Genomic DNA, 23795 nt, shown 5'->3' with positions numbered 1-23795 from the left:
TACTTGCAGAACTCTAGGTGGAAGACTTCTGTTGGGCTGGAGTTCCATTTTGATTGGACTCCAGCCCAACATAAGTCAACCACATCTCTCTTCTCTTTCTCCTCTCCCATTCTCTTGTCTCTCTCCTCACCCTCTCTCTTCTCTTACTCCTCTCCTCATTCTCTCTCTCTCTCTCTCTCTCTCTTCCATTCCTCCTCTCCCTTTCTCTTCTGTCTCTTCCATTTTTCTTTCTTTCTCTCTCCTCTCCACTGTCTCTCCCTTTCTGTCTCTCTTGCTCTCCCTCTCTCTAACACATCTCTCTCTCTCTCTCTCTCTCCCCTTTTTTCTTTCAGTCTCTCTCTCTCGTTCTCTCAGCACCAATGCCTTGATAAATATATGCAGGTATTGCAGATCCATGGAAATAAATCTCAATGTTGGTGCTATATATATTCAAACTCTCTTTGTAGTCCCTACAGTTTTCGCCAAATGTTTTGTTTATTACAAATGTAATACATAAATAAATAAGAGGAATATATTTAATAAAACACTATAAATTCCCAAAGCCCTCTATGCAGGAAAGACGTTGGATATTTTTATGGTTATACTGGGCACCTTTTGCATATTAATCACATCCTGCTGAAGGAGCATTGTTACTAAATGAGTACAACTTTGCAACACTCGGGTGATATATCAAAACATATGCAAAAGTCTGAAAAACGGTCACTGCCAATCAGAATCCTTGTTTTAGCAGCTAAGACTTGATTGGTTGCTCTGGATAAAGATATTCATTGCCTTCATAAATGGCAAATTTTCTATACTATCCAATCATAAAAATCGCATCGAAAGATCGCATTTGGTTAAAAAATTGTACCGTTAATGGGCACTTTCCAAATGTGATCTTTCAAAATGTATATAAATTCACAGTTTATGAAGGCAATGGATAAGGAACGATTCTTTGGTCGATTGCTGAATAGGATAAAATCGATCCAAAAGTTGGAATTCATGATCGAATTTGAAGAAAGAATCGTTCAGTAAGTGTGAAAAATCGATAATTGCCTTCCGATTAGATATGATCGTTTAAATCGAATCGAAAGATTGCATTTAGTTAAAAATTATACACATTATTTATATATATCCTATACAATAAACTTAATACACCCGTGTAGGATGATGTTGATGTCATTTTAATCAGTGATATAGTCATGTCTTATCCAACTACCAGTGACATTTTATATACATGTTATTACATACAGTGCTGCCCATAATTATTCATACCCCTGCCAAATTTTGACTTAAAGTTACTTTTACTCAACCAACAAGTAATTTTTTGACGGGAAATGACATACCGTAGGTGTTTCCCAAAAGATAAGATAATGTACAGGAGGCATTATTGTGGAAAAAATTACATTTCTCAGGTTTTATTTACATTTGTCCAGTTCAAAATTATTCATACCCTTCACAAACTGTCACAGTCTGTGGGAAAATCCAAAGTTCTATACCATTCCAAATAGTCCAAGCTGTTCTAAAGCATCCTGATTATCCAGATTAATTGGGAACAGCTGTTTTAATCAACTCAACAGGTGATAAACATCAGCTCTCTGCACTTGGTTTGTGGACAGTCGTGTGAGGACCTGTGGCTGCACATTGCGGACGCTCACAAGTCAGGAAAGGGCTACAAGGCCATTTCTAAATGTTTTCAAGTTCCAAGTACACCTGTAATGTTTAAAGTACACCTGTAATGTTAAAAAGAAAAAAGCTAGATACTAACCTCAGTAGGGGGAAGCCTCTGGATGCCCTGGACATCCCCGCCTATGTGCTATTGTGCAGGTGCAGCCATCTGTGTGCCTGCATAATGCTGCTACACTCAGATATGGATGGGGACATGGCTGTGAGCAATCCTTTACTTTAATGTTGAGGATTCTTTATCGGTTCCTAGGGCAGTGCAGGAGGAGCGAAGGAAGACCGGGGGAGTCTCTTGACCATCTAGAAGCTTTACCCTACTTACTGAGGTAAGTATCTAACTTTTTCCTTTATTTTGATTACAGCTACCCTTTAATACCTATACCTTGGGTACCTGTCATGTTCTGCACAGAATCCAAAACAGATAAAATACGCAGGAATGTTAATAAAAAGGTAATTTGCCCTAAGCTCTGCTAACATTTGATTTGTTGACTCACCTTTCCCACATAAAATGGGAGTTGTATTTGCTCCTCAGTGACAGACATCTCATTCCATATCCAGCCCCGCTTGACCCGTCTATTTCCTGTCACATGATGGTTCTCTCGCTGGGTGCTGTTTTTGGTACACAATCCATGAGGAAGCAACACTTGGATATAAACCAGCAGATGAAGCCACAGCAACTTCATCTTCACCGGTCAGCCAGCAATCTGTAACAGATTAAGAATAAAAGTAGTATTAATGTCGCGTTCTTCTTATGCAAGGCAGAGAAGACATGAATGTAATGATATTTTTCAAATGTTTTCAGGGCTATAAAGCAGCTTTGAACCAGTGATATGTATTTATTGCTGCTTCAATGCTGTTTTATCACTCTATGCGTCCTTTTCCTATTTATAAAGCAGTGACAAATAGGACAAGATAGACAGTATTGCTGCTTGGCGGTTTTCAATGCTTTATTTCTGACGGGAGCCGGAACAAAGCAGAGATGAATCTGTTTATGATTTGAATTTCTCTGCATCGACTTTGCCACTCCTAAAGGGAACTGTTGTCCAAATTTTGTAAACAAAAACTGTGAAAACATTACTCAGTTTGTTATTCTAAATAACTACTCCTTGCCTGGCTTCACTTTAAGGTACCTGTGTTCTGAAATTGTTTTTTTATATGTATATGAACTGACTTAAACCTCAGTTGTAAATTGTACCCACCCTTTCCTCACTAAGCTATTCCCATTGGCCAACCAGAGATGTAGCTAGGGTTTTCAGCGCCCAGGGACAAAGTTTGTGTGCCCTCTTCTGGATAGTCCTTCATAGTGATGATCATCATCTGCTAACTACCATTACGGCAAATTACGCGTACATTTTCGCAATTACGCCTATGCATAATTTCAAATTCGTAATTCAATTGACTTTGTATAATCATTCGTAATTAGGCATTAATTTACGCGTAATGTACGTATAATTTCTTGCCGACTTTAAAGCCCCCATACATGCTATTGCTACATATGTTAAGGAGAATACAGGTAGTCCCCGGTTAACGAACGAAATAGAGACTGCAGGTTCGTTCTTAACCCTAATTTGTTTTTAAGTTGGGAACATTGTGCCATCTATGTCCCCTGTACCTCCTCTGTGCCTCCAGTGTCACCCTCTGTGTAACCTCTGCCCTTTGTACCTGATTATACAAGTTCAAAAGCCATTTTTTCTTTGATTTTTTTAACATCGATTGTCTCAATTTGAAATTTTTTTTTTGATTTGTTGACTTGAGTGTATCAGCGGGTCGTTCGTAAGTCGGGGACTACCTGTAGTGCCAGCAAGTCAAAAGTAATGTAGTTTTTGAGAAAATCGATTTTAAAAATGCAAAGAAAAATGTTTTTCAAACCCAGAAAAATAACTCTTTTTTTTGTATTTTTAAAATCGATTTTCTCAAAAACTACAAAGTCTTTTTGAACAATTCTTTATGTAACTTGTACCCACTATTCTTCATAACATACATGTATTTAGCAATAGCATGTACGGGGGCTTTGCTATTCACCTCTAAGGTTGGCACGAAATGACGCGTAAATTAATGCGTAATTACGAATGGTACCTAATAAGTACGAAATTAATTATGCTATTTCCCTGAAATTTTGCATTACGATTACAATGCGTAATTGTGTATTATGATGTGTAATTACGCAGGGGCATAATTTCTGCTTATCACTAGTCCTGCAGCACGTGGCAATGCGTTATGAATGTGGGAGTGGTAATGGGTGGAGCCTAATGTACATGTAAATGCTGTTTAGAGAGACAAATGTGCCCCATTCCTCCGTTTAGATAGTCAGTGTGCCTCACTACAGATAACCAGATGTGCCCCTTTCCCCCATTAAGATAGCTAAATGTGCCCCCTTCTCAAGTTTAGATGTGCCCCCTTTGGGAAGCCAAATGTGCCCCCTCCAGATAGCCAGACGTCCTTACAGTGCTGCACCCGGAGGTAAATCCCCCCCCCCCCCCATTGCTACGCCTCTGTGGCCAACAGTCACCATCCATTGTCTTGCAAAATGTTGACAGGATAAGTGTGCTCCAGACTTTTCCAAGTAGAAGAGAGAGAGAGAGAGAGAGAGAGAGAGAGAGAAGGAGGTGCAAAACTGCATTTACAGTACAAAGTATGCGCTTGCAGCCCCCAACTGCTGCAAATCAGCTATGCACAAATTAGCCACGCAGGTCAGCCACGGAGATGGGAGCGTGACCAATCCTCTGGTCCCCCGCAGGCAGCCAGTTTCGTTTTCGGTGACTGGCCAGTCGCTGGGCCAGTGCGCCTGTGTGGCACAGGCCAGTGCGCCGCCTGCATGGCCGTCCTACACATGCACAGTATGCCTGCACACGATGGTCACGGGGACGGGAGCATGATCGAGGGACGAGTTGGCCAAGGCCACGTAGGTGAACTGGCCTGCTGAACATGAAACTAGCTGCCTATGAGGGACTGGAGGATTGGTTTTACCTGCCGCGGGCACAGGACAGGACGTCTTCAGGGGGCTGGTGGAAGCCCCAGGTAAGTGAAACTTTTTTTAATACATCAATTAAGGTTCACTTTAAGCCACCAACAAGCAAAAAAATACTCAGAATTATTTTTACTGTACTTTTTTTACCTACTTTTTGGTACTTTTTCAATTGCAGAGTGCTTAAAAGTTATTTTAAACAAAAGATAAAAAATGATCTCATTGGAGAAAACTCCTTTTCTCCCAGTCTACTTTACAGATTAACTTTAGCAAAAATAAGGAAAAGAATAAATCAACAAATTGCAAAGTGAGACGTTAAAAAATAGAAGAGAGATCAAGAAATTACTGATATTCGCCATGTAATTTGTTCATATTATTTGATCCACAATCAGCCTGTACGTAATCATCTTTACTGCTGGCAGACAAGAAAAAAAAAAACAGACAGCACCAACTGCCATTGCAAATTTTGCACATTGCAACAAGGCTTACAGAAAGGAAATAGTCAGTACCTCGGTACTGACATCACACTGTGGGAGGGGTTTCACCACAATATCAGCCATACAGACCCCCCTGATGATCTATTTGAGAAAAAAAAGATTTCTCATGGCAAAAGTGGTATCAGCTACTGACTGGGATGAAGCTCAATCTTTGGTTACAGTTCCTCTTTAAATAGTGTATTAGACATCTGACAAGTGTGACTTTTAAAGGGGCACTATGGCAACAAATTGTGAAATAAAAAAAAATGTGCAAACATAAACAAATAAGTAGTACATTTTTTTCCAGAGTAAAATGAGCCATACATTACTTTCCTCCTATGTTGCTGCCACTTAGAGTAGGTAGTAGAAATCTGACAGAAGTGACAGGTTTGGACTAGTCCATCTCTTCATAGGGGATTCTCAGCAAGGCTTTTATTCTTCATAAAGATATTCCCTAAATGGATTTAAACAATGAAGCTGGCCAGCGTCTCTGCTCGCTACACAAATTTTTGGCAGTTGGACAGAGCAACTGCCATTCACTAAGTGATTTTGAAAATAAATAAATCCCTGAGAATCCCCTATGAAGAGATGGACTAGTCCAAAACCCGTCGCTTCTGTCAGATTTCTACTGCCTACTGTAAGTGACAGCAACATAGGAGAAAAGTAATTTATGGCTTATTTTACTCTGGGAAAAATGTACTTCTTATTTGTATATGTTTGCATATATTTAAAATTTTAAAATTTTTCGCCATAGTGCCCCTTTAACAATTTCCGCCGCCCGGACGTAAAGCTCACGTCCGGGCGGCACCTCTGCACCGCCCCCGCATCCCCGTTGTGTCCCCCGGTAGCCCTGGGATCAGTGAAAGGGAACATGGTTCCCGATCACCGATCCCTTTCCCCCGCAGAAAAACTGAAGCGCTCACCTGTGAAGCTTCAGTTCTTCTGCCCAGACAGATTTCTGCATCCCCCTCCTACTTCCGCTTAGCGAGAAGTACAAGGAGGGTAAACAAAAATGAAGGTGGCCATCTTGTGGCCAAATAGTAAAACTACAGCTACACATTTTTTACATTACAGTTTACACATATAACAATATTAAAAAATTACCTGTTTATGTCCCACACCAAAATATTAACCAAATGAAAATTTTAATGGAAAAAAAAAATTACAATTAAAAAAAATAAAATACATAAATAGTTACCTAAGGGTCTGAACTTTTTAAATATGCATTTGAAGGGGGTATACTACAAACATTTTTTAAATTATAAGCTTGTAAATAGTGATGGATGCAAAGCGGAAACAATGCACCTTAATTTCCAAATAAAATATTGGCGCCATACATTGTGATAGGGTCAAAATTTAAATGGTATAATAACCGAGACATATGAGCAAATAAAATACATAGGTTTTAATTATGGTAGCGTGGATTATTTTAAAGCTATAATGGCCAAAAACTGAGAAATAATGAATTTTTTCCACTTTTTTCTTATTAACCCTGTTAAAATGCATTTACGGTAAAGTGGCTCTTGGCAAAATGTACCACCCACAGAAAGCCTAATTAGTGGCGGAAAAAACAAGATATAGATCAATAAATTGTGATAAGTAGTGATAAAGTTATTAGCGAATGAATGGGAGGTGAAAATTACTCCGATGCATAAGGTGAAAAATCCCCGCGGGCTGAAATGGTTAAGATCAGGATATTTAAATTTCTGAAAAATTTTAAAAGGTATAAATTGCAGATGTTAAATGGTCTATCCAGTGACACTTCTTGGCTTTCCCCTTTAATTTGTCTTGAAAATACCAGGAAAATAGTCCGGGCAGCTTAGGACGTGTTGCAGCTTAGCAGGAAACATTGATTTACCTTCTGTGAGGTGCCTTCAACGTACTTACAAAAATGAATGTGCGAGACAGCCATGAAATTTCTGAGCAAAGGCATTTCATTTACAACTCCCAATGGAGGCTATTAAACCGTACGGGCCCGGCTCGTTCATACTAAACCCATCTTCATAAAGCTGAAAGTATTGGCTTGTAGATTTTTCAGTGCAAGGTTAATGGAAGGTTAAACATACTCTCCTATCGACTGCCTATTGCTGTCAGTGGGAAGAATCGCCGGACGGAGACAGTCAAAATTTTATTAGTCATATTACTATAAGCTGAGGGTAACTAGCCAATTAATAAATGTGCCATTTTCAGAGGTGAATTCTGGGAGATCCCATTCATAAAAGGTCCATAATGGTGGCGGCACAAAGATTTCAGCGCAGTGAGAGATTTTTCTTGGTTCGCAAGCTCTTTCCATTGTATTTCTCCAATTTCCCAGAGGTACTTTAGAGGAAATAAAGATAATATTTGCGGTATTTATTAAATGTGGCACAATCTGTTTCTTCCCCACTCAGAGAGTATTTATAATAGCGGGTTTCTCGCTGGGGCCGCTGTGTTTTATTAGTTGGTTCCAGGAAAAGTCGGGCTATGAGAAATCTTCCTGTAATTCCCCAGAGCCTTTAAGGCATAGCATTAAAGGCAGAGATAAAATTACCATTATTAATATTGTGAGCAGAGAAGCAAGGTGCATTTGTCTTCTGGTGCTGCAGAATCTCAGTGGGGAGTTCTGCAAACGCTACATAGGCCATGACGGTGGGTAAGGCTGGCTGTAGGGAAGGACATGGAAAGGGGCTGCCAATGGGATAGGGAAGTTGGACATGGGGGCTGCACATTCATTGGGAGGGGGCAGCTGCACATGAAAAGGAGGCTGCTGTACATGAAATGGGGGGTTGTCACTGCAGATGTATGAGTGGTGTGTTGTAGATGAAGGGCTGTAATTGTTATAGGAGAATGCCACAGATGAAAGGGATGATTGCTGCAAATAGACTAGAGAGATTGCCACTCATGGAAGGGAGGTCTGCACCATATAGGACTGCCACACATGAGAGAGGTTAGCATGCACAAGAGAGAGAGGGACCTTCTGCACACAGGAGAGGAGGAGAGGACTGTTGTAGATAGAAGGGTGCTGCTGCTCATGAGAGAGTGCTGGGTACATCACAGAGGAGGACTGCTACACATGACAGAGGGGGACTGTAGCACACTGGAGAGGGGTACTGCTGCATGTGGGAGAGGGGGACTGCTGCACATGGTAGAGGGGAACTACTGCACGTGGGAGAGGGGGACTGCTGCACGTGGGAGAAGGGGAAAAGAGGGGTACTGCTGCACGTGGGAGAGGGGAAGTGCTGCACGTGGGAGAGGGGGACTGCTGCACGTGGGAGAGGGGAACTGCTGCACGTGGGAGAGGGGGATTGCTGCACATGGGAGAGGGGGACTGCTGCATGTGGGAGAGGGGTATTGCTGCACATGGTAGAGGGGGAACTGCTGCACGTGGGAGAGGGGGACTGCTGCACGTGGGAAAGGGGGACTGCTGCACGTGGGAGAGGGGGACTGCTGCGCGTGGGAGAGGGGGACTTCTGCACATGGTAGAGGGGAACTGCTGCACGTGGGAGAGGGGGACTGCTGCACGTGGGATAGGGGGACTGCTGCACATGGTAGAGGAGAACTGCTGCACGTGTGAGAGGTGATGAGAGGTGCACAGTGATGAGAGAGGACAGCTGCACACGTGAGAGGTGCACAGTGATGAGAGAGGACAGCTGCACACGTGAGAGGTGCACAGTGATGAGAGAGGACAGCTGCACACGTGAGAGGTGCACAGTGATGAGAGAGGACAGCTGCACACATGAGAGGTGCACAGTGATGAGAGAGGACAGCTGCACACGTGAGAGGTGCACAGTGATGAGAGAGGACTGCTGCACATGTGAGAGGTGGACAGTGATGAGAGAGTGGACTTGCTGCATATGAGATAGGGTAGGTTGTGCAGTGTCACTCAAAACTATGACAAATGATTGTTGCAAACAGCAGACATCTTGCATGTGTATGTGGCTTTCTTGTTAACACTGCACTATACTAACCGACCAGTAATTACACCATATCACTAAGGGTTTGTAGATGGTTCTCTGCTGAGGGGCCCTGTGGGGACAGCTTTTGCTAAGAATCTAGCAAGTGCACAGCAGCCCTGATACATCGCACAAAGATGCAGATTGCCAGATCCTCTTTGCCAAAGGCAGGCCGAGGTCCTTGTTCTCCTCCTAAGCCCTCCTGCTTCATCATGCACCATGCATCGTCTCTCCACCACCTTGTTTGGGTTGCAAGCTTGCTGGCTAGTGACATGTCTGTGCAAAATATGGCCTTAAAAGCCCACCAGATTGAGTTCCAATAACTGCATTTGACGATACGTGTGTGTGTGTGTGTGCGTGTGTGTACACATCAAGAGCCTTGATTCAAACAAACAATTGTGAAACATTTCGGTCAACATTTTCAACCTCCTCTAAGCATCCTCCTCCAACTGCCTCGGCATTTGAGAGAACAATTGAAGGCAAAAACAGGAGGTTGCTTTTAAAATAATAGAACATCAAAATCAACTAAGGTGTTTGAAACAATGACCACGTCCAAGAAGTTGCAAACAGAGACTGTGAAAGCCAGATCTTCTGCAACACTTCACAAACGCCTTCAAATGCCTATAACGTCTCTAAAAATGCTCTTAATAATTCTGTGGGGAAGTGGTTGCTCTCCTTTTTACTGCTCCATTAAATACCTTAAAAAACTGCTCTGCAACCATTTGTGTGAACCAAACCTAACCCTTCTTAACCCTAACTTGCCTTTATCGTCCAGACTCTATAAACCAGCAGTTCCTAGCAGAGCTTGGCGTTCCAGTACTTCACCCGCTGGCTGCTGTGCCAAGATCAATATTTGTGAGCACCGTCGGTTTTATTTTTTCTGTCTGCTGTAATGCAAGATTGGTTCCCAGGGGACAATTTCATTTTATATGTTTTGTTATTAAAACAAGTTTTTATTTCTTTTAAGTTTTGGGCACAGTGGTTAGCACTCTCGCCTTTCAGCGCTGGGTTCCTGGGTTGAATCCCAGCCAGGGCACTAGCTACACAGACTTTGTATGTTTTCCCCATGTGTGGGTTTCCTCCGGGCACTCTGGTTTCCTCCTACATTCAAAAAACATACAGATACTGTAAGTTAAAGAGGAACTCCAGCCTAAACAAACATACTGTCATAGTCGTAAAATAAATATGTAATATAATCTCTTACCCACCCTGTTTTAAAAGAACATGCAAATGTTTGTGATTTCATGGGGGCAGCCATCTTTTTCATGGGGGCAGCCATCTTTTTGGTTGAAAGGAGGTGATAGGGAGCATGAGACACAGCTCCACCTGTCTTGTGTCCTGATCACCCCTCCCAGCTGCTCGTGCTAGGCTTCAAATCTCCAATTCAAAATAAAAAAAAATAAATGTATGCCAAAACAGCAGAAAGAGAACAACAATATTAGAAATCCCATCATTCTTTGCACAGCATCAGGGGAAAAATTGCCAGGCAGTTTTCTTCTGTGCAGCTAAAAATGAGGCTTGGGTAAGAAAAACAAAGTACTGATGTTGTGAAACTGTTAAAGAAACACCAGGCCTTTTCAGTGCTGCTGAGTAGATGTTTAGTCTGTCTGGAGGCAGGGATGAGCTCCGGATTAAATTCGGATTAGTGCACCTGAGCGGGTGTAGGTGCGCGGGGGGTTGTAGGTTAAACCTACCCAGCAGCCTTCTTCTTTAACCTATACCATGGCGCATCCCACGCTGAGGTCCAGGCCGCGCCACGTGTCTACAAACACTTCCTCCCTCCGGGTTGAAAGAGAAAGCGTAGTAGTTATGTGACGTGGCTTGGAACGCAGGTTGGGACGCGCCGTGGGATGGGTTGAAGAAGAAGGCTGCTGGGTAAGTTTAAACCCCCCTTTCCGCACACACCTCAGGTGCACAAATTAGAGGATGAAATCTAAATGAAACTCATTTGGATTTCATCAAACTTTTATCTTGAGCTCATCCCTGTCTGGAGGTTCACTTTAACTGGATTCCCCCCTAAAATTGGCCCGAGACTAGGGGACATATGACAATAGTAGGGATTAGTTTGTGAGCCTGAGAAAAAGTTAGAGACAAGATTATACATACTCTGTAAAGTACTGCAAAATATATCAGAGCTATATAAATACTATATAATAGTAAAGTTTGAATAGACCCAGAATGCTCCCTTCTTTAAAAAAACTGTGCAGATATTTTCTCCATACATTGAACACCTTGTTACACCCCCACTTCTGTTCCTCTTTGTTGACACACAACATGTGAGCAGACCTTTACAGATAAAGGTTGGTTTAATTATAAAATGCAGAAAAACAAAGAAATGTGTACTGTAAACGCACTGCAAAAGGTCAGAAAGCGTATTAAAATCATCCAGTGTTTTCTGAATTTCTTTTTTCAGGGAACTGTTATCGGATCTAAACAACTTGTCTAAAAATGCAACATGATTGTTTATTGTATATCTGTGGGCAGAGACAAGCCAGATTGCGAACTTCCCTGTCACCACTTTTGTGGTAATCCAGCAAGAAATAAATGCTTATGTACTCACACTTAAAGTGAACCTGAACGGAGTAACATTATTTAAAATAAACACATGATGTACCTTCAAATGAATATTACTTACTGACCTCGCTGTCAGTTCCTCTCAGAAGCTCACCATTTTCTTTTTACAAAGGTACCTTCCAGTTCTGACAAGATTTTTTCAGAACTGAAATATATCAGTTGCTGTCAGTTACATATCAGTTGCTATCAGTTATAACTGAAAGGACAACTGATGTGCAAAGTAATGTCTATGTTTCCCTATGACTCAAGTGGAAGATATTACAGTTTACCAGTGTGCTAGCTGTTATGGGGTAATGGCCATTTTCAAAATGGAACACAGAGAATTCCATTAATAACAGTAGACAAACAGGATGCTGGAGAGGAGAAAGAGATTGATGAGTAGACTACATGGGAGGTAAGTATGATGTGTGGATGTTTATTTTGACTTCTGATCATCGTATGGAACCAAAGACAATATTAACATATCTTTTTATGCACCCAATATTTTTTATATGTTGTAACCATCGGTGTCAGCAAGAATAGATTTTCTGATTATTGGTGATCTGCAGTATCACCAATAATACAGATGTTATACCTGATTATGTTGTGGTCTGCAAAATCACCAATAATGCAAGTATAGCAAGACACAGGACACCCAGGTGTAAGATAGTGTTTGGTGCAACAGTAAATATAGATAGAGATACCCACTATCCCAGAGGAGCTGGTAGAGGGAGGTATCTCTATAGAACACTGGAATCAGTACTCCAGCAGGCTGGAGACACAGATGAGTTAGTGATCGGTTCACCCGAGGAGCGGGTGATGCACAGTAAGACAACGTATACTGATCACTCGTGGAGCGGGTGATTCAGACTGTACTGCAGCAGATGATCACCTGAGGGGCAGGAGATCAAGACTGTACTGCAGCTATCAACCTGAGGAGCAGGTGATTAAGACTGTACTGCAGCTATCAACCTGAGGAGCAGGTGATTCAGACTATACTGCAGCTATCAACCTGAGGAGCAGGTAATTAAGACTGCACTGCAGCTATCAACCTGAAGAACAGGTGATTACTAAACTGAGAATCCCTCACCAGAACTAAGCTCACTGGTGAGGGCAGAAGAGTCAGACAAGCAGGATTGGCAACACACGGACAGATATGTTACAAAGACAGAAGACTGAATCAGAGTGAGGTATAAGCTGAGTCGTCAACTAGATCAGATAGGCATAGGCACAGAATCAGAAGACAGAAGAGTAGTCAAGGCTAGCAGAGGGTCATCACAAATAATACAATTCAATTAGTACTTTAAGCTATCAACAGAATCTGGCTAAATGTTGATCCCCAGCTCCTGCTGGTTCTAGCACACTTTCGGATTTGACTAAGGCTCTGAGTGCTAACACGTAGCATTTGCAACAGCAGACGAAGAGCAACTGACAGGCAGGTCCTATATATACTCAGAGTGTTCCACAGTGCCGCCCCAGTCACTCAGCCAGTCCGGAGCACTACTGGAGTCAGCTGACCGGCTGATCAGCTGACTCCCCTTCTACTTGCATAAAGGCCCTGGCGCGCGCGCGCGTAACCCTCAGTCTATGTGCAACTGAGGGACCAGGCAAAAATCCAACATGTAACCACGGAGGCCGCCGGCTGAGACGCGGATACGGCCGTCATGCCGCTCACCGCCGCCGCGGCCTCTCCACTATCCATTACATATGTACAAAAGTTTCCATACGATAATCAGATGTGTTATATTATATATCTTATTATGTATTTTTAAAATCTTTTTTAAGCACCTTACGGATGTATTTTCTGCAGATAGCTTTTATCAAGAGACATTACTATTGTTTATGGTTATAGATCACTGTTCATAGTGACAATGTTGTGTGTTGATTCTGAGTTCTGCCATTCATTTTAAAGACACACTAATAGATCTGAGGAAGAGGCTGTGGGCATGAAACGCGTTGTCGATTATGCCCTAATAACATTTTGAGATGTCTATATCGCTACCTTACGTGTGAGCTTGACTCCTTTAAAGCGGTATAAAACCCTGACATAATATTCAATAAAAACATGTTTTTCTACTTTTTATACACCATACGGTTATCATATTTGCTTTTGTGCATAAGTATTATAATTCTTTTAGAAATTACAAGTTCCCAAAGTACACTTTTATTGCTCTGTGATCTGACTTTGCATTTTATTCATAACAAATTATTCATCTTTTAATTTAAGCAGAAATCATTTCTCATTGTCTGACTGTGTTCAGGAGCTTCTGCACAGTCAGAGAATGTGTCACATTCCTCACTTGATACAATTAAGTAAACACAAAATAACATAATCTACAGTTCGGATGCGTCCAGCTTTCCCAGAAAGGAACTTGTAAAGTCCTGTCTTTATTCTTTGAATGCTGTTGTAGTAAAAAAAAATGGTGGTAGTATATAATATGCTGTAAATAATCTTTTAGAGCAAAGAATAAATGCTAGGTTTCATTCCGCTTTTTTACGGTAGGAACATTCAGTTTCTTACTCTCTTGTTTAGTTCTATTGTACACTATAAAGAACACAGGTATATGTCTACGGCTGCCTCCTACCTTTTCTCAGTGATCTACATTCCTTCATAGGGGAGTGCACCTCTGGAAGTCTCCCAGATGTGCAGTCTTTTTTGAAGTTGCAACCTACCCTATTACCAGAAGCAAGGCCAAGTGAGGACGGCACTTCCTCACATGCCAGATGAGTGGTTGCTTGTATAGCGACCCAGTCTTGTAAGTATAACTCTTTCTCCATACACATTCTCTGGTGTCCCTTTGATAATACAGCAGATCGGGCTCCCAACCTCCCTGTGTCTTTTTGTTTTTCACAAGAGCGTACCAAGTGCATTAAGATGCGTCCTTTGACTATAGCTAAATGACAAGTTCTGTTGCAATAGGGAGGTGAGGAAGGTGGGCGAGTAAGTAGGGGAACAATCAGGGTAGTTTCTTTCCCATTTGCCACCCAAAGCAAACACTGCCCCCTCCACACCCCTTCTAAAAGTGCTGCCAGTATCTGTATATGTGTTCTCCTGGTGGCCAGATTCTGTCCCCCCCCCCCCCCACCATTCTGCTAGTAAAAGAAGTGCCCAGGGCCTGCCTCTCTCTCTCCCCCATCTGAACATGCAGAGCAGCTGCAGCTAAGCACACATACCTACTCCAGCACAGAAGGGCAGTCTATCACTGTGCAGCAGCATTTCTCCGCATTGTGAGTCTATGGAGAAATGTTGCTGCACAGCGATAGGCAAGAAGGAGGAGAGGAACCAGCTGTGGAATAGGTAATTGTACTCTGCTGCTGCCACTCTGCATTTTCAGTCATGACGCCGCTCCCTAGATTTTGCTGCCTGAATAATTTGATTCAGGAGACTAGCTTCATGGTGGGTCCAGCCTTGGCAACAATGCACTTGGTTGTTACCATCAATTCAATTTGGGGTGCTTTATATTTAAGTAATCTAGGGGTGTGTATGAAGTTTTACTTCTGTACTCCGTTTGCAGATGATGGGGTTGATTCACAAAGCTGCACTGCTTCAGCAGCGCAGCTTAATGACTACAGCGCTTGTTAATAATTCTCCCCGCAGCGCAGCTTTGTGAAGCAACCCCATCATCTGCAACAGGCAGCCTACTGGGCCAATCAAAGTGCAGGAATACTGTTCTTTGAAGCTACTGGACCCGCCGGGCGGATTCAGTGGAGCGCTCGTTAAGTTTAACGAGCCGCACATTAAAGTAACAATGAAGAGCGTAATTTTGCAGCGCACACTATGACTGGATAGCATGCACAGAGAATTATTAACAAGCGCTGCAGTCATTAAGCTGCGCTGCTTCAGCTTTGTGAATCAACCCTGTTATCTGCAGTTCCGTAGAAGGAGGGCTATTGTTGCAGAGAATCAATTTAAGAGACTCTGAAGCGAGTCCCAATCCACTTTTTAAACTTTTATTAATGTAAAGCACTATAAGCCCTGCTAAACCGCATCCCTGTGGCAAAACGAGGGGTCTATACCCCCCAAATCCCCTCTGCTGAGTTCGGGGAGCGCTTCCTGCTTGAGGCAGAGCTAATGGCTGTAGCTCTGCCTCTCAGTGCGTCAATCCTCGCTGATCGACGCCTCGCCCCGCCCCTCTCAATCTTCCTTCACAGAGAGGAGCGGGGGAAAGGCAGAGATCTGCTGGCAGATTGATGCGCATGGAGGCAGAGCTACAGCTCATAGCTCTGCCTCCAAGAGCAGCAAAATCCACGACCAAGAAATTCATGGATTTTGCAGAGGAGATTTGGGGGTATTAACCCCTCATTTTGCTGCGGGGATGCGGCGGTTTAGCAGGGCTTATAGTGCTTAACATTAAATAAGAGGAGTTAGACTCGCTTTAGAGTCTCTTTAACAGTTGCATAAGCAGTGGGAACACTTTTTTTCAGCAAGAATCAGCACACACTACAGTAGTTTACTATCAGTATAAACAGATTATAATGTAAATACTGGGATACTGTAGGATAAGTGCATTGCCTAAGCTACATCAAAATACCATCCTCAAACGACCAACCCATGACCAAAAGTGATGGCCGGAAATGCAAATTTCCATTTATTTCTTGCAAAATCTCCACTTTTTGAACCCACGGATTCTGCAGAGATCCGATTTCCCCATATTTCCAATGAATGTCAATTTTTTTGTCAATGAAGTTAGTTAATTACAAAAATATATATTTTTTGCGGATGTGCGTTATTATGTGGAAACCGTATTTCCGATTGGCAACCAAAGTAAACTTCTAATACTTTCGAAATCTTATGATTAGCCTAAAATGACCACGTTAATCCGATTTCTTCTGAAAACATCTATGTTGTCTGACTGGGCTAAGATTGTGGACGTCTCCTGATTGGCTTAAAATTACCACGGTAATCCCATTTCCGTAGAAAAAAAAATCTGCATTCTCTAATTGATCTAAAATTAGTGTGGTAATCTGCATTCTCTGATTGGTACATCACATTTTGGCTAAGCAGCAATTAAAGAGAATCTGTATTGTTAAAATCACACAAAAGTAAACATACCAGTGCGTTAGGGGACATCTCCTATTACCCTCTGTCACAATTTCACCGCTCCCCGCCGCATTAAAAGTAGTCAAAAACTGTTTTAAAAAGTTTGTTTATAAACAAACAAAATGGCCACCAAAACAGGAAGTAGGTTGATGTACAGCATGTCCACACATAGAAAATACATCCATACACAAGCAGGCTGTATACAGCCTTACTTCTGAATCTCAAGAGATCACTTGTGTGTGTTTACCTTCTGTCCCCAGCTTCTCTCATGCACTGAACATTACAGGCTTCCTGCAGACAGCTCTGCCTATGTCGTTAATTCCTTAGTATGTGACAGACCAGCTCCTTTCACAGCCTCCAGAGGAGGATTTTTATCCAGCTCTCTTCTATCACTGATAAGATAGCAGAGAAGCTGCTGGCTTATGTAAATAAAACACACACTGGAGTGTGCATAGAGGAACAGTTCAACACTGAAGAACTTGGCAGCCTTCCAGACACAGGCCGACAAGTCTGACAGGGGAAAGATACATTGATTTATTACAGAGATGGTTATAGTAGAAAGAGCTGCAGCAAGCCAGATCACATTAGAATAGGTTTAGGAACTTGTAGGATGGTAGAAAAAACGTTGTAATTTTTGTTACAGAGTCACTTTAAAGCAGCCCCCAGACGCCAGCGCCCACCACATAGCCGGGACAGGGTCCTCCAGCACCCAAGGCTGAGACAAAGTGCGTCCCTCCATCCCTTCCACCCCAGCCATCATACACTGATTGCTATTAGAATAAGATTTGCCCCAGGGTCCCCAAACTACCCTACACCTTAATCCCTAGTTATCTGGCTTGCACTGCCATGTATCCCCTTTTCTTATTTCTCTCTGCTTCAAGCATAATAGGGGAATGATAGCTGAGTGAGTTGTGCACCCCCTACTACACTGCGCCCTGAAGCTGGAGACTCTCTCGCCTCTGCCTCAGCCCTGCGCGCACCAACCCACACACGCACACACACCACCATACCATGACCAATCAAAATCCTAGTCAGGGAATCATACAGGACTTCTTTCTACCCATTAACCATTAACTAACCCAGACTGGCACAGCAAGCCTTATCATGAGGGGCCTTCTGCAGTCTGCTGTACTTCCTCCATTGAGGCAATACTTTCTTGATCAGGACACCCATTCTAACCCTTTCCTTTGCTTTATATAAAGGTTTTGGGTAGTCTTTTGCTTTAACGTGTCACTTCAGGCTGTCAGCGGAGCAGACGAGGAGCTGGCAGAGGTTCAGCTCTCTAATTCGGCTGAGTGAATGTTTCCAGCACGCATTCGGTAATCCAGGGCACTTTCCTTCTACGTGACTGCTAATTCCTACACTGCTGATAATTCTCTGAAGAAATCACTCTCTCCCAGCTATTATACAGTCTGTGCTTAATAGCATTCACCTTTTAATTACTGCTCTGCTCCCGAAATGTTAAGTATGACAGGGGGTTATCATTCAAGTGTGCAAACTGCCAACTGGCTGAAAGTGCAGCGAGAACCTGTCATGTACTTTATAAAGGCAGCACTAAGTGCACTAAGGAGGGCAAAGGAAAATAAAACTAAGAACCCAAAAATGTTCAGATGACAGGAATCATGCTGTGTCTGGCAAATGGGATTGCTCACTGGCTGCACAATGCACGTTGCTTTTTGTAATTATATAGCTGGTGAAGAAAGTTACAGTCTTACTTGAAGTTTTGCAATTAATGTATCAAGCCATAGTAATAGCATAGCAGTGCCCAGGCCAGAAAGCAAGGACAAGCCAATAAGCAGGCAACATAAAAGTTTGCAAGACTTGCCAAACTGGAAAATATGGGAACAATGGAGTAGCAATAAGAGATGCAGAGATTGGACTGGACTAGACGGGCCCACTAGGGCCTTCCCTCATCCATCTTATTAGCTTTTTATTGGTGCTGTGCTGTGCTAGTACTGACCATGGTATTACTGTGCTCCATTGGCCTGCCAACTCTCCTGACCTGAACCCCATAGAGAATCTGTGGGATATTGTGAAGAGAAAGTTGAGAGACGCAAGACCCAACACTCTGGATGAGCTTAATGCCGCTATTGAACCATCCTGGGCCTCCATAACACCTGAGCAGTGCCACAGGCTGATTGCCTCCATGCCACGCCGCATTGAAGCAGTCATTTCTGCAAAAGGATTCCCGACCAAGTATTGAGTGCAAAACTGAACATAATTATTTGAAGGTTGACTTTTTTTGTTTTAAAAACACTTTTCTTTTATTGGTCGGATGAAATATGCTAATTTTTTGAGATAGGAATTTTGGGTTTTCATGAGCTGTATGCCAAAATCATCAATTTTAAAACAATTAAAGGCTTGAACTACTTCAGTTGTGTGTATTTGAATCTAAAATATATGAAAGTCTAATGTTTATCAGTACATTACAGAAAATGATGAACTTTATCACAGTATGCAATTTTTTTGAGAAGATCCTGTATATATTACAAGTTTTTATTACATAGTGAATTATCTGCACTCCAGTTTGGGATTCTCACAGTTTCTCAGCATGTGACAGGCAGCTCCCTACCCCCTCAGCCTCACAAACTGCATCACAGACAAGCTGAAACTAAGAGCAGAGATGCTGTCTGTGAGAAATAAAAACAGCACACAGAGCCTGGAGGGGGTGTGCAGGGGACATGGATAACTTGTATTTATTACAACACAGGCAGCCCATTCCTCCCTGGGTTGACAAAGGAAAGAGGATTAGATATATTACAGAGACAGTGTAACTAGAAAAGGCTACAGTAATCCAGACCACAATAGAACAGGTATAGGAACTTATAGGATAGAAGAAATAAGGCTGAAAATTTTGTTACAGAGTCTCTTTAAATTGTCTACAGTACAGGTCTCACTACTGGGGGAGGGAAGCTCCCATAGCAAGGGTTGTTGTGGCCACAGGGGCGTTCCTACCATAGAACGCAAGGGGGCTTGGCACACCAGGTGACTGACAGCGAGGGGGGTGTGCCATGACCCCCACAGCGGCAGAGCAGGAGGGGAAGCAACACTAGAAGAAGGGGTAGCGGGGACAGCGGCGGGGCAGAACCCCCTCTCCCTCACCTGGGTCCCTTCCTTCTGCCTCTCTTCCCCTCCATATAGTAACGGCAACTGCAGACTCGGCGGGCAGATAATTATTCACCTCACTTCCGCAGTCCAAGCGCTGGAATGCAGCGAAAGTTGTCACAACTCTCCGCCTTCATTGCCGCCCACTGTGCTTCCTTGGAACGCGGAAGTGAGGGGAGTAATTATCCGCCTGCAGTTTCCGTTACTATATGGAGGGGAAGAGAGGCAGAAGGAAGGGACCCAGGTGAGGGAGGGGGGGGGGTCTGGCCCCCCTCCCCGCTGCTGTCCCCGCTGCCCCTCCTTCTAGTGCTGCTTCCCCCTCCTGGAGCAACTAACTATATTAGCTTCACTGCGGGCAACTATACTACCTACATTGGGGGCAACTATACTAGCTATACAGGGGGCAACTATACTACCTACACTGGGGGCAACTATATTAGCTTCACTGCGGGCAACTATACTACCTACATTGGGGGCAACTATACTAGCTATACAGGGGGCAACTATACTAGCTATACTGGGGCAACTAAACTACCTACACTGGGGGAAACTATACTAGCTATACTGGGGGTAGCTATATTAGCTATTCTGGGGGCAACTACTGCGTCTGCGCAGTACAGCCCGGCGGACGTCTGATGACGTCAGCGCGCCGGCGTGGGACGCAGAAGTGCCAGGAAATGGAGCGCAGAAGAGCCCGACCTGGCAGCCGGCCTGGCCAGGTCGGGTCGGGCACCGGAGACCACCGGGAGCCTGCCACGGGCTGGAGGAAGCCCCAGGTAAGTGGAAATTTATTTTTATTTTTTTAATCCCCTCCCTGAACCTTCCCTTTAAGTTATGCCCCTGTGCTACACCACAGTACAGGTTTATGTTATGCCATCTTTGACTATGGTAGGGATTAGATCAGGCATGGGCAAACTTGGCCCTCCAGCTGTTAAGGAACTACAAGTCCCACAATGCATTGCAGGAGTCTGACAGCCACAGTCATGACTCATAAAGTCAAATGCATTATGGGACTTGTAGTTCCGTAACAGCTGGAGGGCCGAGTTTGCCCATGCCTGTGGAAGCACTGTGGAACATTTAATGCATAACCCATGTGAATCTTTTATGTAATAAGAACTGTCTGTGCTGCCCTAGTCGCCATTTAGATCCTCACCATTTTATACAGGTCGCCAGTGATTTTCGGTACAGACATTTGATCATGAGGTTCCGCGGCTCTGAACGTCTCTAATAAAAAGCCATTAATCTTATCAGCACAGATCATTTGATAAATGTCTGATCATCTCTCAGTGAATAAAACAAGTATTCATATCCCCAACATTGCCTGCCTTGTAATTATCTCTGCCAAATGACTCGCTATCAGGTTTCATCTGGGTGACGTTTGCGGTGTGCCATCCTGCGGCCTATTTCCTAATAGAATGCAAATGAGAGGTGTGGAACATGCAGATTAATTAAAATAAAGCCCTGGTAATTAAAAGGGCAATCAGGAAGGGGCTTGTGCTTTGATTAAGATGCACCCAATTTTGATATTGGGCTAGGAATGCATATTTTAAAATGCGTATTACCATATCCCTTTTTTCATTTGCATTTCATTAGAACAACTTTAGCGCAGTGCCTGAATTTGTAATGTTCTGTTTGGAAGGATATGAGAGTAGTTTTATTTGTATTTGAAATATTGGTGGTGCTGAGACGTTATTGGCAGTTACAGCTGAATGCATATTCTACCATACCTACCAACTTTTAGAGCCAGGAAAAAGGGACACTGAGACACGCCCCTGCCACACCTTTAACCACACCCCAATTTTACAAAACCACACCCCCCCTATACAGTTTCTCAGTGTCTTGTGGCTTCACCATCCCTTCTATGCAGAGATTAGCGCACGGCGCAATGGTAGGCAAACTAAAGAGAATCTGTATTCACAAAATGAAGTATAAACAAACATCCCTGCCTGTTTGGGGTCATCTCCTAGCCCCCCTCTGTAATATTTTTGCTGCTCTCCGCTGCAATAAAGAGGGTAAAAAAACTGTTTTATAAACTGTTTTGTAAACAGAAAAGATGGCCACCAAAACAGGAAGTACATCAGCAGAGCAGTGAACTCAGTTAATACACAGTGAGTGCACAGAGAATTCAGTGAGTTACACATTGAATTCAGTCTCCAGTGCAAGTTTTGAAAGAGCTCTGTGTCAATGAAGCATGACAAGCTGTGTCTTGGCTCTGCACTCCTGTCAGCCTGACATGCAGCTTCCTCCTCAGCTAGCTGTTCTTTGTTCAGTTTATCAGTCTGTGTTTATCAGCTTCACAGATAGCAGACAAGCTGACAGTGAGAGCAAGGGACATTGTCTGTGAGGAATAATCATTACAGGAGCACTGGAGGGGCTTGGAAGGAGTTAACTTGTTCACATTACTGAAGAGTTGGCAGCCTTCCAGACACAGCCGAAAGATAAGTTGATTTATTACAGAGATGGTGCAAGTAGAAAGTGCTGCAGTAAGCCAGAGCACAATGGAACAGCCTTAGGGACTTGTAGGATAGGAGAAATACTGCTAAAATTTTTGTTACAGAGTCTCTTTAAAGAATAATCACAGCATACATATGTATTAAAGTATATACATTAGAGCAGCACTATAGCTGCACTAAAAACAGCACTACTTAAAGAGTTATAAATATATTAAATAAGAAAATAAAGACTGAAATGTGCAAAATATTAAATACTTTATTTCTGGCTGAAAACTTCACTATGTTACCACAGTGCTAACCCCTATACAAGTGCATAACTCTAGTCCCAAGACTGTAAATGCATAAAATCACACAACTAACCCTAATTAAGGATCTTGTGCCACAATATGGGTTATTAATAAGAGCAATAGCGCAGACCAATGCAACCAACCAATAGGGTTTCTAGCATGTCAATGCAAGTAGTATGTGTGCACATGTATTGAAAGATAAGATATCCACCTCTCTGTTCACATGGTGGACAGGTCTACAACCAGATAGCCAGTGTAGATTGCTATCTCTGTTAACTTAAAAAGCACTCCTTGCTAAGCCTGTGGAGGTTTTATATTGGGCTACGGATTAAGTCAGTGTGGGGGAAGAAAGCACTGTGTGATATGAAGCATGTATTGTAGTGGTCTCTGCAGAGGCTCTGTGGAGTGAAACAGTTAAAACTCTGTGAAGAGGTCGGGACATTTGCCAAGTACCCTGGTGACACCGGGACACAGCCTCCAAAGAGAGGTACTGTCACGCTGAAATTGGGACCACCTCTGTGGGTTTGTTATGGTGTGGCACTAGTATCTGCGTGATTCTCTGTCTGCCAGCAGCAGTATAACATCTTGACCCCAAGGCAATATTGAGAATCATTAACTCTGACCGCCATCTTGGAGGTGATAAATGCCTTATTGGTCACTTATGATGACATAATATATATCCCAGGCCATGGCCATTTAAGTACTGAATGTTTTACAGCCCAGGCACCCTGCTGCTGTGGTTTTTATACAGGCCTGTACACATGATTGACTGATGTGGCCCAATGAGGATTGGTCTATGCTCTTTGTTTCAATGTGGAGAGGCGGAGGACTGACGGATCACTGCAGACGTGATGTCACAAAGTGGGAGGGGCAGTGGTGAGTTGAAAGCAATTGGTCGTCAGTTGGCTGAGTTGATCTGCCGGACAGATTGTTGGCCGGGCGGCGGTTGCTGGTTGGGGACCTCTGTATACAAACTGGGTTATCGGCTGAGGAGGTCCTTATTGGCCACTTCGGTCTTCTTTAACTAAGGGAAAAATTATGCCAGCAAGGTAATCAAGTCTGTACAGACTTTATGGCATCAGGTGCTGTTCTTATATACAGAGCACACACCAGACAGCCATGCTGGCTGTACATTTCCTAGTGCTCTCTTACAGGTAGCTCCAGTCATAAACTTCCTGTGACTTTTTTTGATGTCACTTCCTGAAACGAGGTTGTTTTCATAATAGAGCCGTATATGGGACCCTCTGCAACCTCTCACAGCTCTTCCTGCTGTGGGCTCTGCATGCAACCTACAAGCCTGTTATTTTGTTGAGTTTCAGTA

At 43.1% G+C, this 23795-nt stretch overlaps 1 protein-coding gene across 1 annotated transcript in view; it reads right to left on the bottom strand.

The window, feature by feature from the left end:
* CDH5 (cadherin 5) overlaps positions 1 to 23795 on the bottom strand; it is a 103280-nt gene that overhangs the window by 52340 nt on the left and 27145 nt on the right. Inside the window, exon 2 of the mRNA XM_068261453.1 lies at positions 2157 to 2366. Within this exon, the coding sequence (XP_068117554.1) occupies positions 2157 to 2345 (189 nt within the window). The 5' untranslated portion in view covers positions 2346 to 2366. The remainder of the gene's footprint in view (positions 1 to 2156; positions 2367 to 23795) is intronic.

Source organism: Hyperolius riggenbachi, chromosome 11 (assembly GCF_040937935.1).
Source record: "Hyperolius riggenbachi isolate aHypRig1 chromosome 11, aHypRig1.pri, whole genome shotgun sequence".
Lineage (NCBI taxonomy): Eukaryota > Metazoa > Chordata > Amphibia > Anura > Hyperoliidae > Hyperolius > Hyperolius riggenbachi.
The sequence above is the reverse complement of the archived record's forward strand: the minus strand, read 5'-3'. Positions and strand labels throughout refer to the sequence as shown.